This window comes from Erythrolamprus reginae, chromosome 3 (genome assembly GCF_031021105.1).
Source record: "Erythrolamprus reginae isolate rEryReg1 chromosome 3, rEryReg1.hap1, whole genome shotgun sequence".
NCBI lineage: Eukaryota > Metazoa > Chordata > Lepidosauria > Squamata > Dipsadidae > Erythrolamprus > Erythrolamprus reginae.
In genome coordinates, this window is record NC_091952.1 from 119,016,238 (window position 1) to 119,037,004 (window position 20,767).

Below are 20,767 nucleotides of genomic sequence, written 5' to 3' on the forward strand. Positions count from 1 at the left end.
CAGCAAGAAACAAATATTGCCTTATGCACAAACATGGTATGAAGGCAGCTACAGGGCTACTTCTCTCCCATCTTAAGGATCTGGCCATTGCCTTGCCATGCCCCCATCTCCTGCCTGAGAGAGGAAAGAGGGTCACCAAAATGAAGGCAGCCTTCACTTTCTGCCGTTTCGAGCTTGAGCTTACATCCATGCTATTTGGCCAAAGAGCTGCAGTGGGGGAACACGGCAAGCCAATGGCCAGATCCTTAGGGCAGGAGACAAGCCGCGTCCAAAGACCCGCCTTAAGCAAGCAACCACCTGCCCTGCGTGTGCACCTTTGCTGCACTTTGGTGCTCACTTGAGGGTCTCCCCATGCATGTGTACCCTCCTGGCCCTGCCACAGCCACAGGGGGTTGCGAGAGGCAGAGGAGTATTGCCCAAAGGAAAGCTTCACCGAGGGCGGCTATGTTCCTCAACCAACACCAGAGAATCAGTCCAGGCCATTTCTCTATTCCTGCCATTGCCCTTACCTCCTCTGGCGAGGGAGGGAAAGCTCAGGCCAGCCAGTGATGGGACAGGGAGCTGCAGCAGGGGAGCTGAAGAGCTGCATGCAGCTCCAGAGCCGTGGGTTGCTGACCCTTGAGTTAGGTAGGTGTCATTGAATCTCCCTCATCAAAAAGTTGAAAGCAGGAACCCGAGTCTCACTAATGTAAAGATTAATTTGTGTGCTAGTTGTAAATTAGTAAGTCCTTTAATCACAGAAAACTGTCTCCCTAGTATGTCTGAATTACAGGATTTTTTGTCATAAAGGCTACATTCTTTTGTAAGACTGGATCAATTTTAAAAAAAAAAATCTGAATATTTTTCATAGCCAGTTGAAACCAGATATTTCATGAAAAGTCTGCAGTTTTAAATTAAACTTAGTCAAGAGGAAACCAAGTTACTTTGCTGGGTCATAGCAGCAGCAAGACATTCATTGAAAATGATTTTGAACCATTTTTTCACACAACATAGCTATAATTGCACTCTAATAAGGTGTGGCTTAATTCAACTCTTCATAAAGCTGTGGGCACACAAAGTATAGGCCATGGAAAGTTGACTAAATCTACAATGAGATAATTGCTGATGTATGCACCATAGAGCAAATAGCTTATTATCTTAAGTCAGAAGATTTTGGTAGTGGCTACTATTGCATGGGTACAGCTTTAATGTCTTTGGCCAAGGATGTTGAGACTTAGAACATAGAACATAGAAGTCTGACGGCAGAAAAAGACCTCATGGTCCATCTAGTCTGCCCTTATACTATTTTCTGTATTTTATCTTAGGATGGATATATGTTTATCCCAGGCATGTTTAAATTCAGTTACTGTGGATTTATCTACCACATCTGCTGGAAGTTTGTTCCAAGGATCTACTACTCTTTCAGTAAAATAATATTTTCTCATGTTGCTTTTGATCTTTCCCCCAACTAACTTCAGATTGTGTCCCCTTGTTCTTGTGTTCACTTTCCTATTAAAAACACTTCCCTCCTGGACCTTATTTAACCCTTTAATATATTTAAATGTTTCGATCATGTCCCCCCTTTTCCTTCTGTCCTCCAGACTATACAGATTGAGTTCATTAAGTCTTTCCTGATACGTTTTATGCTTAAGACCTTCCACCATTCTTGTAGCCCGTCTTTGGACCCGTTCAATTTTGTCAATATCTTTTTGTAGGTGAGGTCTCCAGAACTGAACACAGTATTCCAAATGTGGTCTCACCAGCATTCTATATAGTGGGATCATAATCTCCCTCTTCCTGCTTGTTATACCTCTAGCTATGCAGCCAAGCATCCTACTTGCTTTCCCTACCGCCTGACTGCACTGTTCACCCATTTTGAGACTGTCAGAAATCACTACCCCTAAATCCTTTTCTTTTGAAGTATTTGCCAACACTGAACTGCCAATACAATACTCAGTTTGAGGATTCCTTTTCCCCAAGTGCATTATTTTACATTTGGAAACATTAAACTGCAGTTTCCATTGCTTAGACCATTTATCTAGTAAAGCTAAATCATTTACCATATTACAGACGCCTCCAGGAATATCAACCCTATTGCACACTTTAGAGTCATCGGCAAATAGGCAAACCTTCCCTACCAAACCTTCCCCTATGTCACTCACAAATATATTAAAAAGAATAGGACCCAGAACAGATCCTTGTGGCACACCGCTTGTAACCTGACTCTGCTCAGAATACTCGCCATTAACAATAACTCTCTGATGTCTACGCTTCAGCCAGCTGCAAATCCATTGAACTATCCAGGGATTAAGTCCAATCTTCACTAATTTATCTATCAGCTCTTTATGTGGAACCGTATCAAAGGCTTTGCTGAAGTCCAGGTAGGCAATATCCACGGCACCACCTTCATCCAACACCTTTGTGACATAGTCAAAGAAATCAATGAGATTAGTCTGACATGATTTGCCTTCAGTAAAGCCATGCTGATTTGGGTCTAATAAGTTATTGTTTTTTAGGTGCTGATTTATCCTCTTTTTGAGTAGAGTCTCCATCATTTTAACTACAACTGATGTCAAGCTAACTGGCCTGTAGTTACCAGCTTCTTCTCTACTGCCCTTGTGAATAGGCACAACACTGGCCATTCTCCAATCCTCAGGAACTTCTCCTGTTAACAAGGATTGGTTAAACAAATCAGTCAGGGGGGTAGCAATGACAGATCTGAGTTCTTTAAGAACTCTGGGGTGGATGCCATCTGGACCCATTGCCTTATTTATCTTTAATCGTTCAAGTTCTTCTAAGACATCGGCTTCTAAGATCACTGGAGCTGAATCCGTACAGCTGGAAGCAATGCTATATCCCTCTATAGTATTATTTTGTAAGGTGTTTTTTGAGAAAACTGAACAGAAGTAGCTATTGAAATGGTCAGCGATCTCCTTATTCCCATTAATGCATGTATTATTCCCGGTACTAAGCTTCGTGATGCCGCAGTTTTTCTTCTTCTTATCATTAATATATCTGAAGAAGGTTTTATCCCCCTTCTTTACAGATTTGGCAATTTCTTCCTCTTTTGAGGCTTTAGCAGCATATATTATCTGTTTCGCCTCCTTCTGTCTCATTTTATATACCTCTCTATCAGCTATACTTCCAGACTCTTTATACCTCCTATAGGCAGCCTTTTTTTCATTGACTATAGCCCTTACATCATTGCTAAACCATAGCGGTTTCTTCTTCCTTTTACCTTTAGTTATTTGTCTTACCTACAGTCCAGTGGCTTTTAAGATGGCCTTTTTTAATACAGTCCACTGGATGCTCGCTCCTGCCATTTTATCCCTCCCCTTTAATTCATTATCTAAATATTCTCCCAATGCATTAAAATTTGTTTTTCTGAAATCCAATACTTTGGTTGCATTATACGATTGCTCACAATGAGTTTTTACATCAAACCACAAACATAGATGGTCACTGCAACCTAAATTTTCTCCCACCTTGACATCTGAAACCCAATTCCCATTCGTAAAAACTAAATCTAGAATATTCTCCCCTCTAGTTGGTGTCTTAACCAGCTGTGCCAGAGCTGCTCCTGTAAAGGCCTCTACTATATTCTTACTTTTGCATGTAAGGGCACTGGGGATATTCCAGTCAACATCAGGCATGTTGAAATCACCCATAACCACAATATCTCCCTTTACTGCCATTTGGGTAATTTCATCCACCATCTTGTTGTCATATTTCTCGGATTGCCCTGGAGGCCTATAGATCACCCCAATTCTAATGACAGAACCTTCTTTATTTTGCATGCAAATCCAGAGAGTCTCTAGATCTTGACACGTATTTTGAATTAGTGTTGTTTTTAGACTTTCTTTAATATAAATGGCTACTCCACCTCCCCTTCTCTCTATTCTATCCTTCCTATACAGTGTATATCCTGGTATGGATATTTCCCATTCATTAGAATCCTTAAACCATGTCTCAGTTATGGCAACCAGGTCCAAATTATCTCTAGATATTATGGCCATTAATTCACAGAGCTTGTTGCTCAAGCTTCGAGCATTTGTGCACATTACCCGAAGAACATTATTTTCGTTATTAGTTTGCCCCTTATCATCAACAACTACATCTATATTATTTGCAGCTCCCTTTTCATAAGCTTCCAAAAACTGCTTTATCCTCATTGGTCGGGGACAGAAATCACCCACATCAGTTACATCTCTGTCCCCTTTACCTAGTTTAAATGCCTGTCCAAAAAAGTTCTGAATTCCTCACTGAGCACCTGGGTACCTCTGTATGATGGATGCAAACCATCCCTCTTAAACAACTCCCTATTAGACCACCTACTGACATCATGACTTACATAGCCAAAACCTTCAGCTTTACACCACTGCCTTAACCACACATTAAACTCTCTGATACACGTTGTTTTATCCTCTTGGCCACAAACCGGTAACACCTCTGAGAAAGTCACTGAATCAGTTATTTTACCCAGCTCCACACTTAGACATTGAAAATCTCTTTTTACTACATTAACATTTCTCTGGGACAAATCATTTGTGCCAAGATGCACCACCATATCAACGTTATTACCTTTACTCACAGTCTTAACAATGTTTGTAATCCGCCTCCTGTCCCTGCTGGCAGTGGCCCCTGGGAGACACCTCAGCACCTTAACCACATCCTTGCTCTGTCCCAAATCAACACCTCTAACGGTCGAATCACCCATAAGAAAATGTGTCCTCTTTTTATTTCTACTAACTGTACTTGATGGTTTGGTGACATTTACGACAACTTCCCCTTTGAACATCCCCTCATTCTCTGCCTGAGGGACCTTGCTAATATCTCCAACATCCTTACTATTTAAATCCGCAAGAACACTATAGGAATTCGATACAGAGAGACCAAAATTGCTATGTTTTTGCTCAACTGCACGCAATCTTCCTGAACCGACAGTTGTCCACACAGCCCTCCTCCTCGGGGGGCGCTGTGGAAGTGGAGGCTGGACACATGGCTGCATTACAGCACGTGGCTGGGACAATCTTTCCACTTCTGACTGCAAGCTACAAACTAAGGACTGCAATCTAGAGATCTCGCCATCTAACCTAGATGTCCTTATGCAAAGAGGGCAGTACCCCAAGTTCCACAAGGTACTAAGGAAGACAACAGCCAAACAAATGTTACACTGCACCAAGCCAGTTAGAACGGGTAGTGTTTGATTCATTCTTGAGAGAAATTGGGACAACTGTCTGTCTCATCTGTTGATTGGTATTCCAATATCTGGCCTTCTCAATATAAATGTAAGGATGATGGTTACAGTATTTTCATACAACTGACAGTATAACAGTATGCTGTGGGGAAAATTTGAAAAGTTCCCCATGAAGTATTTTCTTCACAAGTGTAGTTGGAGAACCTGTTCCTAAGTTGATGAGTGAAGTCCATAAGCATAGTTTGGTTTCTTTATGGGAACCAAACTATGTTTATGGCACTTTGCAGAATCTTGTGATTGTGTTTTACAACAGTTTGCTGAAAACTGACATTTACTTCCAGCTTACTTATACAAAGTCAGCATTATTCTTTAAGGCCATTGTCCTCCAACAGCTCATTAGGCATTAATATTTGGAATTTCTATTCAACTAAGATATTTTTTCTTGCAGTTCAAGAAACTTATTTTTTCAGTTTTCAGATAACATTTAAAAAACCCACTAATCATAGATTTGCTTAATCCATATGAAAAACTGACTTACACAGCCTTCAAAATTGCATAGCATTTTTCTGTCTATTATATATGTCAGTTTTATCTGCCATTGGAATACATTTTATAATTCCTTGCCATTGTTAAATATTTTATTTCTTTTTAACAGCACTGTTTGAATAATAAATTATTTCTATCTCTAACCATTACTAGTGGAGCTATTACGACTATCTCATTTGTAAATTTGTTCATTTGCTTTAGATAGCAATTATGCTGCCCTTTACCTTTTCTACATTGGATAAAAAAACATAGAAACATAGAAAATTGACAGCAGAAAAAGACCTCATGGTCCATCTAGTCTGCCCTTATACTATTTCCTGTATTTTATCTTAGGATGGATATATGCTTATCCCAGGCATGTTTAAATTCAGTTACTGTGGATTTACCAACATTAAATATGCTAGCCCTTACTCTCACTTTCTTTTAGTTGACCTCTGACCTTTGTTTGACCTCAAAATCCACTTTTGAACTTAGAACTTTTTATGTTCCAACGGCTTTTAAAAATGCATCTGGACCTATGGATAAGGAAAATGAATCTACCTTCTTCCATTCCATTAGCAGAATTTGCTTCTATTGACGTATAGTGTAGACTTGTCCACACACACACACACTCACACTCTGTTAAACTCTCAAGGACAGCTTATAGTTCTTTTGAGTATGTATGTATGTACAAACATTTATCTTACTACATACCAGGCTCCTTACATCATTATTTTTTAAAGGTTTAAAATACTGGAATCATTTTGTGAAGGAGTAAGGCTCTCACCCATAATAGTTTTTCTTCCATTATTTTTACATAAAACAATCATGTTATGATTCCAGTGTAACTAATGCCAAAGGGTTATGAATCTCTAATTCATTGCCATTCTTAAAGTACCCCTCTGGTATAACTAAGTTAGCTAAAATTCCTAATCTTATATCACACAACTATGTTTTCTATCAGTTTCAGAGGAATTATAAATTTCAGAAGAACCATAGTTATTAAAAGATGGATATGGGTCAGAGGGAGATGCAGGGTAGACATTATTTTATTGATATATTTTATAAGCATTTAGGACAGAATGGCCTACAATGTGTTAAAAATAGAGTTTCACCTAACAATGCAGCTCAACCGTTCCAGACGTCTGCATGGAGGATCACAAAGTGCCAGTATGACTTCCACGATTACAATCGTAATTTCTCAGCAGCAATTTCCATGAGGATTTCAATGACGTACTACTATTATACAAGCAAATGTACACAAACTGCTTTCATGGAGCTTATCAATTTGTTATGTTCTCTGAACATATTTAAATATTTCAGTGTTCCAAAATAGTCTGGGTATGATCTCTACTGAGTTCATAAAGATTTGCCACACTGCCAATGAAGCTCTTCTGCATCAAAAGCAATTACCTGGAGTCTGGACCCAAGCTTACAAGTACAGTAATTTCAAGTTTTATATTCAATGAAGAGCAGAGAGGATTCCATTGGGCTCTATGGCCTTTTCTGCTTACACACCTGAACAATTCATGCCTAATATTTATTGCACAGTAACATTCTTCATTTCTTTGTTAATACAATTAGCATGTATTCTAACAATGGAATTTCAAGACTGGACAGAGCCATTTTAATTAAATAAATTTTCCGGAATTTTAAAAAATCTCTATATTATAGTACATTATATACACATGAATATACTACTGGGGCTCCAAAAGGAACTATAATACTTTTATAGAGTTATATGGCTACTTTTAAAAATACATTTTAAAAATATTTTCAAATTAAGATAGTAAGCAATGAAATGTACTGTCCATAAATTGTAAGACTGTTCTTGTCAAGTAAAGAAATTGTTCTCTGAACAAATATACACATATTCATTATTGGTTATGACAATGTACAATGACATTCATCTAATGTAGAACAAATACCAGATACTGTAGTTATGCTGTTTCTCATTGGTGAGGCTCTCATTTAAAAAAAAACGTTGCAGCAATATAGTTTGTGGCATTCATATACACAAAGCTTCCAAATGAAAATACGAAAGTCTCCCTCTTGGAGAATTCACCATGAATTATAAGACATTTACATCAGTACATTTTACAACATCAATTTCAGTGAATTATTTTCTATATAAAACATTATAAATCTACAAACAATGATTCAGTGATACTTCATTGGTTTTGAATAGGAATACTTATCAGAAACATCATCATCAAACCTTCTTCCCAAAAGAAAACATATCTTCTCACCAGATATTAAATTTGATTCCATAGCTTTTCCGCCAGCCTGGTGAATTTATTTGGTAGGTTATAGAATCCAAACTCAACATACCCAGAGAGGACATCCATATGGAAAAAGACTACTATAGGACAAAATTATATCTCTCTGATTTGAAGTGTGTGTGTGTGTGTGTGTGTGTGTGTATACAGATCTGCATTCATATAAAATTAGAAAAGATGAAATAACTTTCAAAAACAGGTATGATTTAACAGATGCTGCCATGTGCTGTTGCAAGAAGAATGCATAGGACATTTCTGCAGCTGTCGAAAACAGTAAATCATTCTGATTTAACTGCAGAGTTCAAGTTGGAAGCCCTTCAAGTTCCAGGTTCTAGAAGCAACCCATTCAAGTTTTGCTCTGGGCTTTCCTTCTTTTACAGACGTTGTTTTCCAAATTTAACTATTAAACCTCATTCTTCTGACACAGTATAAATGCTTTCAGTGCCTGATAACCCTCCAACAGTATTCAGAAGTCCCTTTTTCTACAATATTGGCAAAATATTGTGACATGGAATAGTCTGTTATGCTTTAATAGGATTTCCTGTTGGCTTTGGATCATAACTATATAAGAAAGTAGCCACTATTACCAGAACAGCTCCAAGAAAAAACACACTAAAGAAAAAAAAAGAGAATACATGTTTAGAATACATATTTTGTATATTCATAAAATGGGTATTTTATATAATGACTCTTACATAACAACTCTGGATGACGTACACAATAAAAATGTATAAACAGATAAAATCAATTAAAAACACAACTTGAGTGAATTAAAAAATTAATACTCTTACCATCCTGTAACCATCTAGCATATATTTGGCTTGGAATGGGATATTTAGGCACAGACTCCTTCGCTCCCAGTCACCCACCTCAGCCCATTTATAGCCAGCTTTTCTTCTCCACTGGTGCTCCCCCAGCCATTCATGGCCAGTGGGTCCTCGGCCCTCCCCCCTGGCCCTTTGTTCCTGCACATTTCGCCCAGATACTGTTTGACCCAGACTCTGGTTGCACGGGACAAACAGCCCCCAGCCAATAGGGTGGTAGACAGAAGCAATGGTGCTGTGGGGCAGCATACAATTGGCAATGGGTCGATTGCAAGGACTATTGAGGAGGAGGTCATACAATGCAGGATTTAAAAAAAGCAACAGGTGAGAATGTGTTGGGGGGACCAGGAAGGGTGGGAATTGCATCTCTAGGGGCTTCACAAAAATGGCTTTGCCCTACAATTCAGTCAGCTCCAAGAAAAGAGGAAGAGGAGGAGCAAGGCCAACAAAGCTTCTGGCATGGGGAGAGGGTGTGTGGAGGTGGCAGGCAAACAGAGATGGCACACAGCTTCTGGCATTACAGCGGGGTGTAGTGGGTGCAGCACGCAAATGGAAGTGGTACATGGTGGAAGGGAAACAACTGCCTGTTAGGCATCAAACCAGAGCGGCAATGGTATAGTGTGTTGTAACTTTGAACAGTCATTAAGTGATTGATCATGTTGAAAACTATAGTATACTATACAGTAAAGGGCTACCAAATTTTTTCCTACCACACTGTGGGCGTGGCTTATGCAGGATGCCCTGCATTTTCTTTCAATATCTTTCAGCTCCATTTTCTCTACCCCACTGCTTTCCCCCCATCTGGGCAGTAGCCCACCCCTGGTCTTATAGGTATAATTGGAGAAAAACATTTTATTTTTCTATTTGAATACAAATGCACCTAGATCTTTTAGTTAGTTACTTACTTACTACTTACTTACTTACTTACTTACTTACTTACTTACTTACATACATACATACATACATACATACATACATACATACATACATACATACATACTTACTTATTCTGTTTTCAGGAACTGAAAGAAATATATTAATTATAACACTAATAGAATTGAAATATCCAAGTTAATTTGTATTCAGCCACACTTACGTAAAAAGCTGCCTTATTCTAAAACAACTGACTTAGACCAATATTTTGTAGACAAAAATGGGCAACCCATACACTGCATTTTTTTCAAGACATTTTCCAGATAACCATTTCGCCCCCATGTTATACCATCAATTTGTGGATGAAAGTAGAAATAAAAACATAATATTAAACCTCCTCCCTTATATACCATTGTTTGAATAAATCCATCCCATGGAGCTCAACTGATTTATGTTTGAGTTGATGTGTGCAATACTGCTCCACAAAAAATATTTCCTCTATTATAGTGCAAAATGTTTCGTTTATAAGCTGACCAAAACATTTAAATTCAGTTTAAATTATACTTTATTTTATACTTGTACAAGGTATTTGTTTTTAAAGACAAAGTTAAAAATACAACTTACCTTGTAGGGACAAAATCTTGAAGCCAGAAATATGAAATTAATGTTGACAATATAATAGATAATGATGTTGCAAATCCTTTTAAAATATTGTCTGCATATTTTATAACAGCTGCTATAACAAGACCGCCAAGTGCCTGACAAAACATTGAAAATGTATTAGTCACTTTACTAATCTTAATGGTTATTCAGATAAAGCTTGCTATGCATATTTAGCAAAGAAATACTGAATGAAAAGTTATTACTTTATTTTTATTTTACATTATTCTATGAATAATTATTCTTTTTTAAAATAAATGTTATTGTATTTTTCTCTTTAAACAAATATTCCTAATTTTTACACAACTGTGTTCATTTACATATTATTTACAGATCATTAATTTCAATTTAAATATATTCCATAAATTCCAGTTATACATTTTACTTCTATTTGCATTTTATCACTTCTTTTTTCATTCTTCTATTCTCAATCCAATCATACCATTTCTTCCATATTGCATAATATTCCTAATCATTTTATCCTTTCAGTTCAATTGCTAATTTGTCCATTTTGGCACTATCAAATATTTTTTTAATTATTAAATTTTTGGAGTGTAAGTTCTTTTGTCTCCAACATTGCACAAACGCTATTCTTGCAGCTGTTATAATATGTAGTATAATATATGTAGTTGTTTTATTATATTCCACTTTAATAATCCCTAGCAAAAATAACTGGAGTATATTCTACTTGACTGCCTATTATTTCCTGTATCCATCTACGATTTTTTTTTGTTTCCATCATAACCACCATGTATGATAGAAAGTACCTAGTATTTGACCACATTTCCAGCAATTTGGTTCTGAATTTGGGTAAATCTCTGCTAATCTACTGGGTGCCATAGACCATCAGTAAAACATTTTGTACTGATTCTCTTTATACAGTATTTGGCTAATTTGGTTATTTTGTGATTTCTATTCCAAAATTCCCCCCCAATCTTTTAATTCTATATTACGTCCAATATTTTTGCCCATGCTACAACAACTCCCTTCACTATGTCCTCTGCTTTGTCAAATTCTAACAAATATTTGAAAATTTTTGTTATTAATTTTTCATCCAGGCCAATCAGTATTTTATTTAATTGTTAACTGTAGTCTATAATAATGCGTAGTCTATAATAATGCTATACATTATTGTATTATCCGTCTGCCTTAATCCTTAAAACCATGGTTTTCATAAGTAGTTTATCGCAGCTAGTCCTCACTCAATGATGCTAATTGAGATTGGGATCTCCATCATTCAATTATGCAGTTACTAATTAGGGAAATCATGTCACTGCTACTATGTTCTCCAGCTGGGACAAGATTACCTTTTATTTGACTAGTAACACTGCCTTATCCTTTGCAATACTAGGTGCCTGATTATTGTTTTTGTACACACTGACAGCGATACAATCATGCCATATCTTGGGACTGGGAGCCATGGGCATGCCACGGGAACAATTTACTCTCTTGAAATCCTTTTATCTCCAATCTTTCTTCCTGCAGGAGAGGAGAAGCAAGCTATTTCTGTTGTCAGTCTCCTTTGCTTGACCCTTTCCAATTGCCAGTACAATCACATTGCACTTAATGTGTAGAAGAACAAATATGGTAGTTTATTTGCTAGAAATCCTTCTCCAATCTCTCTGCTTTGAGGGATGGGGGAAGGCAAAGGACAGATTGCTTACAGAAATAGGTGGTTGTTGGTGGTGGGTTTTTTGCCTTCCACACCCCCAGAGCAAAGAGATTTCAAAACATTAAACTGTATAGTATTGTATCATAAAATAAAATTTAATTTTACATCAGCAATGCAATTGTGCCGGCAATCTGAAAATACATTCTTAAATTAGTCTTAAATGCAATTGTAAATGGGCCACAAACTTATAATTTTAGCACCTTCATAACTTTGAATGGTTGCTCATCAAATAGTGTGTGAGCGACCTAAAATGTTTAATCTGAAAAAGAATTTTCCAATTTCAGTATCTTAAATTAATTTAAATATATAATTGGTTCTGGATCATTTATGCTAAGAACTTTTTATTAAAGTAAAATATAATATAATGTATATTATTGTATCATAAAATAAAATTCAATTTTACAAGTTTTAAAGTCTCTATCAGATCTAGTTATTGTACTCTCTTCTGCATTTGGCTCAAAATTGTTTCCAAACTATGCATTTTATTATTTCTTAATTAACATCTAAAGTGTTAAACTGTTCTTATTCTTAAGTCCTATTCTCTAATTAAATGAGGCAACGTTAACTATTTCCTATCAATTTTATTTCTGTTTTATCAAGAAATAGAAGTTCATTTTTCAAATAACTGGTATTCATAACTAGTGGTGAGGGATAGGAGACTTATCTTGGAAGCATTTATAATAAAAAAATTCAATAAAATTAATGAGTCTGATTAACTGGGACATTAGAAACATAGAAACATAGAAGATTGACGGCAGAAAAAGACCTCATGATCCATCTAGTCTGCCCTTATACTATTTTTTGTATTTTATCTTAGGATGGATCTATGTTTATCCCAGGCATGTTTAAATTCAGTTACTGTGGATTTACCAACCACGTCTGCTGGAAGTTTGTTCCAAGGATCTATTACTCTACATAGTTTTAATTCTTTCTATGCAGTGTAATATGGAACGCTGTCCTTTAAGATAAACTTCCAAAAACTTAACAGAACAAGTTCAATTTTGGTATGGTGGGAGAAACTAACAGCAACAACAACAAAAAGATTGGGTTTGAAAATGGAGGAAAACATTTCAGAAAAAAAATTATCTCAGGTATTTTAGGAGACGTAAAGTTGGACTATTACTCAAAATGCTGTTGACAGCTCTATTCTAGGCCCTGCCTCTGGTCACATTACTTAGAATGGAACATGTGCAGCCTGCTTTATGCTTCCCAATGCATATATACATATACATATTAACACATGGAGACAATCACAAGGGTAAGACAATACAGAGTCACACAACAGATCATTATACTAAGTAAACAGACAGATCTTATGGTCAAGTGCTGGTGAAGTGCTGTGGAATATTCCAGAAGCCAGACTCTGTGTGCTCCCTTATTTGAGACGTCCTGTATCTCATCACGTGACCCAGGAGTTGCAATTAAGGGGTTGAAAAAAGATCTCCCTTGCTTTGTTAAATAGAATGTTTTTAAAGTATTGGTTGAACAAATCAATGTGTAACTCTCAAAGGTAATTTCAGTATTGGCATAACACAAGCCCAATTGATAAAATGTAATATTGGATGTATTACCTGCAGAACTACAACTATCCAAGTAAGCTTGTTATAGCCTTGAAAAAATCCATTCTTTGATACAAGTTCTCCATCATAAATGTATACGCCCATCAATCCAAATATACTACCAAAAAATCCTGAAAGTCAAGACAAATATTGAGCCATGGTAAGTTGGACAGAAAAGAAATTCCAATTGCTCTATTTATGCTACCCAGTAACAATTTGGATTATGTACTTTAATAAGTCAGATGCAAGTGGAAAACTCTCCTAGTATCTGTTAAATATTATTTTGTGCTGTATATAAGAAAATATCAAAGAATGGTGATGACACCCTAATTTTTTATCTTAAAAGCTTATTTCAATGCAGCACCTCATAAATGCTGTTTGCTTTCTACAATGAATCAGTGAAGAGACACTGTTAGATACGTAAAGGACCTAAACAGCTTCTATCAAACATATGTGAGAGATATGCTTAGGTTTTGAATACATACTTATTCAGAAATGCCAATGATTATCTGATGGATTTAGAACCTGTGTTACAATTTTAAAACTAGATTTTCCATCTTACTGCAATAGTTTCCATTTTGAACGGTTATCTTAATTATTTTGGAAGCAGTTTTACATACAGCTTATCACAGCATAAACCACTATTAATTGCAGTTGTATCTGTTAACCACTGTGGGGCAGAAAAGGGCTGCCTATAATTTTTAAATACTGTACTGTACTACTGTAGAGTAATAATACTGTATTAACCTCTTCATTTTAAAGGTCTACTGGAGATTTCACATCTACGTGAAATGAACCCATCCCAATTGCGTTGGGCTTTATTTTATTATTTATTTATTTATTTTGTCCAATACACAATGAGGGTTTTAGTGGGTATATATCTATATACACATAATAAAATACATGATGAAGGTTATAGAGGAGATACTCATAGTAAAATATGTCTAAGAAATAATAGAAAAGAAGATAAAGTAATAGAACATATCAATGAAAGAATAGAAGAAGAGATATAGGAATAGAAGAAAGGTATAGGACATATAGGAGAGCAATAGGACAGGGGACGGAAGGCACTCTAGTGCACTTGTACTCGCCCCTTACTGACCTCTTAGGAATCTGGATAGGAACTTTCTGGAAGTTCTATCAGCCCAACTTATTATTGCAAGTATTCCTCAGTTCATGACCACTTGTCCTGTGATTACTGAAGTTATAACCCAGTGATGGTGAACCTTTTCCCCCTCAGGTGCGAAAAGAGCGTGGGTGTGTGCTATTGCGCATGTGTGAATGCCCACACCCATAATTCAATGCCTAGGAAGGGTGAAAACAGCTTCCCCCGCCCCCCAGAGGCTCTCTGGAGGCCAGAAACGGCCTGTTCCCCAACTTCTGGTGTGCCCAATAGGCTCGTGTTTCGCCCTCCCCAGGTTCCAGAGGCTTCTCTGGAGATGAGGGTGGTAAAAAAATGCCCTCCCCATCCCTCCAGAGGTTCTTTGGAAGCCAAAAACGCCCTCCCAGAGCCTCTGTGTGAGCCAAAAATCAGCTGGGCAGCACACACGTGCACACTGGAGCTGAACTAGGGCAACGGCTCACGTGCCAGCAGATATGGCTCGACATGCCACCTGTGGCACCCATGCCATAGGTTCACCATCACTGTTATAACCAATTCTTGAAGATTAGCTGTCCCAGGACCCCTGCAGTCATGTGATCGCAATATAGACACTTAGCAACTATGCCATGCGTCATCAGTGCACCTCCTTGTTCCCTTTTCTATCCAGCAGAAGCCTGTTTGTGAGCCACCTGGGACTTGCAACTTCCTACCGACTTCCCCACTGACTTTGGTTGCTGGAAGCCAGGAGGAAGTTGTGAAAAGGGGCTTAGTTAATGACAATAAGGATCGAAAGGATTACATCACTAAGCAAATGGTCACATTTTAGGACCGCATCACTTAGCAATGAGAATTCTGATCCTTACTGCTGTAGTAACTTGTGGACTACCTGTAAAATATACTGCTAAAAAAAAATAAAAATAAAGGGAACACTCAAATATTACATCCTAGATCTGAATGAATGAAATATTCTCATCGAATATTTCATTTGCACAACTATTACATTTGCACAACAGCATGTGAAATTGATTGTCAATCTGTGTTGCTTCCCAAATGGACAGTTTAAGTTTGATTTCACATAAGTTTGATTTACTTGGAGTTATATTCTGTTTTTTAAGTATTCCCTTTTATTTTTTTTGAGCAGTGTATATCAAAAACATGAGGATTGCCTATATATTACAAACAATAGAGGTAGACCACAACCTATGACCATATAATGATAGTTTAAAGCTACAATTGCTTCAGAAAAAGTGGCATAACGATTGAGGTTACACTTGGGAAATTGGCAACTGCTCACATTTATAATGGTTGCAGTATCTTGCAGTCACTTCTGAGCAGGCTTCTGACAAGCAAAGTAATTGGGGAACCTGGATTTGCTTAATAAATGGGTGTGTGGCTCACATAATGATCCCATGATTACCGGTAGTCTAACTTACACAGTAAAATTGGTAGTATAATTAGGCTTGGTCATGATGACTTAGTGAATGACCACTTAGCAACCAAAATTCCTGTCTCAATTATGTTAATCAGTCAGAGATTTCCTGTGCTACTTTTCTCTATTTTTAAAAATTGCATCTGTTATTAGATTTATTTTTGTTGCTGTTTGTAGTGTGATCCATATTAGAACTTTGAATTTTGTATTAAAATAGCACTACCTTGTGTATTTTAAAAGACAGGCAATTAGCAAATTTAATAAAAATGGATAGAGTTAATTTAATACTTTCAACCATAATTAAGACATTCAATTCCAATTTTAAATTCACTTTACAACTTAGGATGAACTATGGGAGGTACTTTTTTTTAACAGGCACTCTTTGGATCATAGCACTTTTTATATAGGCATATAGTATGTAAAATGCATGTGCAATAATAGTATCTACTTATGCCTTTTCTTTTTAAAACAGTCTATATTCCTAAATCCACTTACTGGAAAAAATATTCATTTATTTTCATCTTTAGTTAAAAGTATTGCTATTTTTTTTTCATCCTAGACTTCTATTCAAACAGAAAAAATGTCTTTAAAGTATTCTTAAGTAAACATTTGTAGATACACATATTTCCATTTTTTTATTCTTAAAAGGAAGGATGGGTAGGTGACAAAACATGCATCATGACACAAAAACTGACTTACATACTTGCATCAGATGACAGGACACAAGTACGTAAGGGTGGATTGTGCATCATGACATCACCACATGCATGTAATTTTGATGTGATCTTGGTTTGTTCAGATGCCTGTGATAATGGCTATAGAAAGATGGCAACATTTAGTTTAATTTAACTGGTTCTCATATAACACATAAGCTACAACTGTTTGAAGTGAGTCATGCACTACCTTTTCTCTGATAGCAAAACCCCCACCATACCAAATTCATAAAAGTATAATTGAAGTTTCAAAAGGGAGTTGTCTTATAGCAAGAATGAGAAAACTTTAAAAAAAATTACATTATTTGCATCATGGTAATAAATGCACCAGAATTTGGATTCTAGCCATAGCCTTTATCGTTCATTAAATATTACCAGAAATCAAACAGAAACTGACTCCTATAACACGTATTCCTAACAGGATATAAGTAAGAGAATTCCTTTTAGAAAAGTTAATATCAAACAGAGTGTAGCCTTTATAATCATTTCTCCAAACTTAACAGAATGAAGTACTCTTAATCAGTGTTCCCTCTAATTTTTTTGAGGGGGTGGGCGGAAAAGTATAGTGTCTGAGCGGCAGGCCCTTCGGGACTGGACGGCACAGAAAAAATAAATAAATAAACAAACAAACAAACAAATAAATAAAAAACCCACCCTGTTTTGCCTCAGAGAATTTCAAAATAAAATACTGTACTGTGTGTCTATAACAGTGAGCTCATAATAGGGCAACTCTATCAATATCAAAATGCCACTTAAATAATTGAGCTAGTTTCAAACTAGATTTTGATTTTCTTTCTCTCTTCCTTACTCCCATTCTTTTTCTTTCTCTTTTCCTTCCTCTCTTTTTTCTATCTGTTTCTCTCTCTTCCTCTCTTCCTCTCTCTCTCCTTCCCTCTCACTCTTTCCCTCTCGGCTTCTGGGCAGGTTTGGAAAACTCTGAGTTGATGATGATTTTTAAGTGAGCGATTGCTCACTTGCTCAGCTTAGAGGGAACTATGCTCTTAATTATAGTTGGATGCATATCTGAATTTCTCTTTTAGATTTTTTAAAGACTTACCAAGCTGAATATTTCTAATCCATACTGATTGTTTTGTTTCTTTCAATATTTTTTCAAAATATACTCCAGCAAATCCACTAGAAAAGCAGGCTATAAGTACTGCTACCAAACCTACAAACTGTGATCCTGCTGAAAGTTCTTTAGCTGTTGTTGTCTGCAAATCTGATGGCCACTAAAAGAAATAAAGTAATATATTAAAATATATTTAACTTACCAAATAAAATTAACAAGAAAGAAGTGGGGGGTGGGGCAAAATGCAGCAACACACTGGTAACATTTCATACAATGGTCTCCTTTAAGACAGTTCACATACAAATTTCACAGATTCAGTCAAATCAGATCCATCAGTTGATGGCTATTAAATCAAGCCTTAATCAATGCAACCGACTAGTCGCCACATACTGGAAAAAAAGCTACTGACAAAACAAATCCATTGAATTTTGAATATAAACCAAACTGAAACAATTACTTTTCTTAGGTCAATTCTAAATAATATGCAATAGAATTTTTACAAGAACCAATCTGTTTTCTAATCTTAGGTTACAACAAAATTTATGTCATTCACACTTACTAAACAAACATTTTATTACTAGATCTAAGATAATACTAAATATACAGGAGGTACATTCTCTTCGCACTTCAAGTATAGGTGGTAGAACATTAATGAACAAACTTAACTTGTAAAGTCCTACAGCTTGGGAGTAAAAAAATTAAAGGCACAAGAACAGTATTGGGAAAACTGGCTTGGCAGTTGTATAGGTCAGGGGTGGGCAAAGTTGGCTCTTCTATGACATGTGGACTTCAACTCCCAGAATTCCTGAGCTAGCATGATTGGCTTTTGAATTCTGGGAGTTGATGTCCACAAGTTGTAGAAGAGCCAACTTTGCCTACCCCTGGTATGAGTGAACAAGAGCTGGGTATTCAAGTTGAACATGAGCCAATAGCATGATTCAACTGCTAAAAAGCAAATGCTATTTAGGGCTTTACTAACATAAAATTGAATCTAGATTATAGAAAATAACGATCTCATTCTACACTTACAATACTATGTTCAGTTCTGCACATTGCAGCCTAAAAACAACAATGACAAACTAGAGCGAATTCAGAAGGCTTCTATGTACAGGTAGCCGACCTACTGTATGACACAATTGAGCCCAAAATGTATGTAGCTAAGTGAGACATTAGTTAAGTGAATTTTTCCGCATTTTACAACCTTTCTTGCCACATTTCTTAAGTGAATCAGTGTAACTGTTAAGTTTGTAACACGGTTGTTAAATAAATATGTCTACCCCAGAGGTGGGCTGCTAAGCTGGAACGGTGATGTGCATTCATCCCCATGGCTCTGAGTGCTAGCAGAGTCCAGTGCAAGTAGGCTACTGCATCTGGGCAGGTAGCGAAATCGCACGCCACGGGCACACCTGTATGTCCGGGTGCGTTTTTGATACCTGTCCAGGTGCAGTAGATAATTGCGCTGGACTCCGCTAGCACTGGGACGAGCCAATGTCACCGTTCCACCTTAGCAGCCCACCTCTGGTCTACTCCCATTGACTTTGCTTATCAGAAGGTCACGGAAGGAGGTCCCATAACCCCGGAACACTGCAAATATGAGTCAGTTGTCAACTGTCAGAATTTTGATCATGTCATTCTGTGGGTGCTACAATGGTTGTAAGTATGAAAAATGATCATGAGTCACTTTTTTCACTACCATTGTAACTTCTAGTGGTCACTAAGCAAACCTTTGTAAGTTCAGGACTACCTGTAATGCAGAGATCAGAAACCTATTATCTATAAGTTAAGCCTGTACAAGAAATTCAGCTGAAGAAAGATGGATATCTTCAGATAAAGTAACTTTGTGAAAATATCTCTTTTTCATTCATTCGTAGCTGGTATGCTAGAGGGGAGCCAATTCCTATTTAAATGCAGTATAAGAGTTATGAGGCATCAACCAAGTTTCTATTACCAAAAGAAACTAAGATTTTCCCTGCCAGCATTAAAATGTATATTCATAACAGTATTTACCTGTACAAATGCAACGCCAGCCATCAGAATCACTAATGAAAGCCATTGATATACACCTAATTTCTTACTGAGCATTGACACGGAAAATAATGCAGTTGTGAGGATTTTCAGCTGGTATGTGACCTACAAAGGTAAAAGAAAAAAAAAAATACAATAGCCCATGATTTGATTTCGGAGTTTTAACAATAAGACCCTATCGAAATAAAGTACCTGGTAAGTGGCTGCATCTAGATTTGATAAAGCAACATAGAGCAGGTTATTCTGCAGAGTGTAAATCCCGGAAGGAATAGCAAGTTTAAGCGTCTCCATTGGTTTGTTAAGAATTTCATCATGTAACACTCTGTTCAGAGTTCGCAAACTGCACTCTATGCAAAGAGAAAATGCAACATATATTTTTGGTTAGAAGGCAGCCTATCTGTTTTAATCACTTTGTAGCTAAACATTTTAATGCTTTTGTGTGGGACGTGTGATTTGTAAGGGACTGGCATATTTTAAACTTATGAAGGACCTAGATTCCCCTCCTTCTTGTCACTATTTTCATTTCCTTAAATAATGAACACAGGCAGACACAGCTAGACCATAATCTAACAAGTGAACTTGTGTTCCTATGTCTAAGTTGTATTTTCACAGTATAACTGTGAAAGTCTGTGGAGAGGGGCGGCATACAAATCAATCAATCGATCAATCAATCAATTAATCGATCGAACGAACGAACGAATGAACAAATAAATAAATAAATAACCTACAATGTATACAGATAGCCCTCAACTTACAACTACAACTGGAACTGGAATCTTGTTCATAACTCATTACAGTCCTAAGTCGAGTCGCCAGATCTGATTTTACAGCCGTTTTTACTGCAGTCATATGTAGAGTCAC

General features: G+C 36.8%; 1 protein-coding gene across 5 annotated transcripts in view; it reads right to left on the reverse strand.

Annotated features, from left to right (window-relative positions):
• Positions 1 to 6,732: 6,732 nt before the first annotated feature.
• SLC35A3 (solute carrier family 35 member A3) overlaps positions 6,733 to 20,767 on the reverse strand; it is a 40,224-nt gene continuing 26,189 nt past the window's right edge. For all 5 annotated transcript variants that reach the window (XM_070746481.1, XM_070746479.1, XM_070746480.1 and 2 more), the window contains 6 exons: positions 20,099 to 20,253; positions 19,889 to 20,011; positions 17,870 to 18,041; positions 13,581 to 13,699; positions 10,302 to 10,435; positions 6,733 to 8,592 (listed from right to left, as the gene is read on the reverse strand). In XM_070746481.1, coding sequence (XP_070602582.1) covers positions 8,502 to 8,592; positions 10,302 to 10,435; positions 13,581 to 13,699; positions 17,870 to 18,041; positions 19,889 to 20,011; positions 20,099 to 20,253 — 794 coding nt within the window. In that variant the 3' untranslated portion in view covers positions 6,733 to 8,501. The remainder of the gene's footprint in view (positions 8,593 to 10,301; positions 10,436 to 13,580; positions 13,700 to 17,869; positions 18,042 to 19,888; positions 20,012 to 20,098; positions 20,254 to 20,767) is intronic.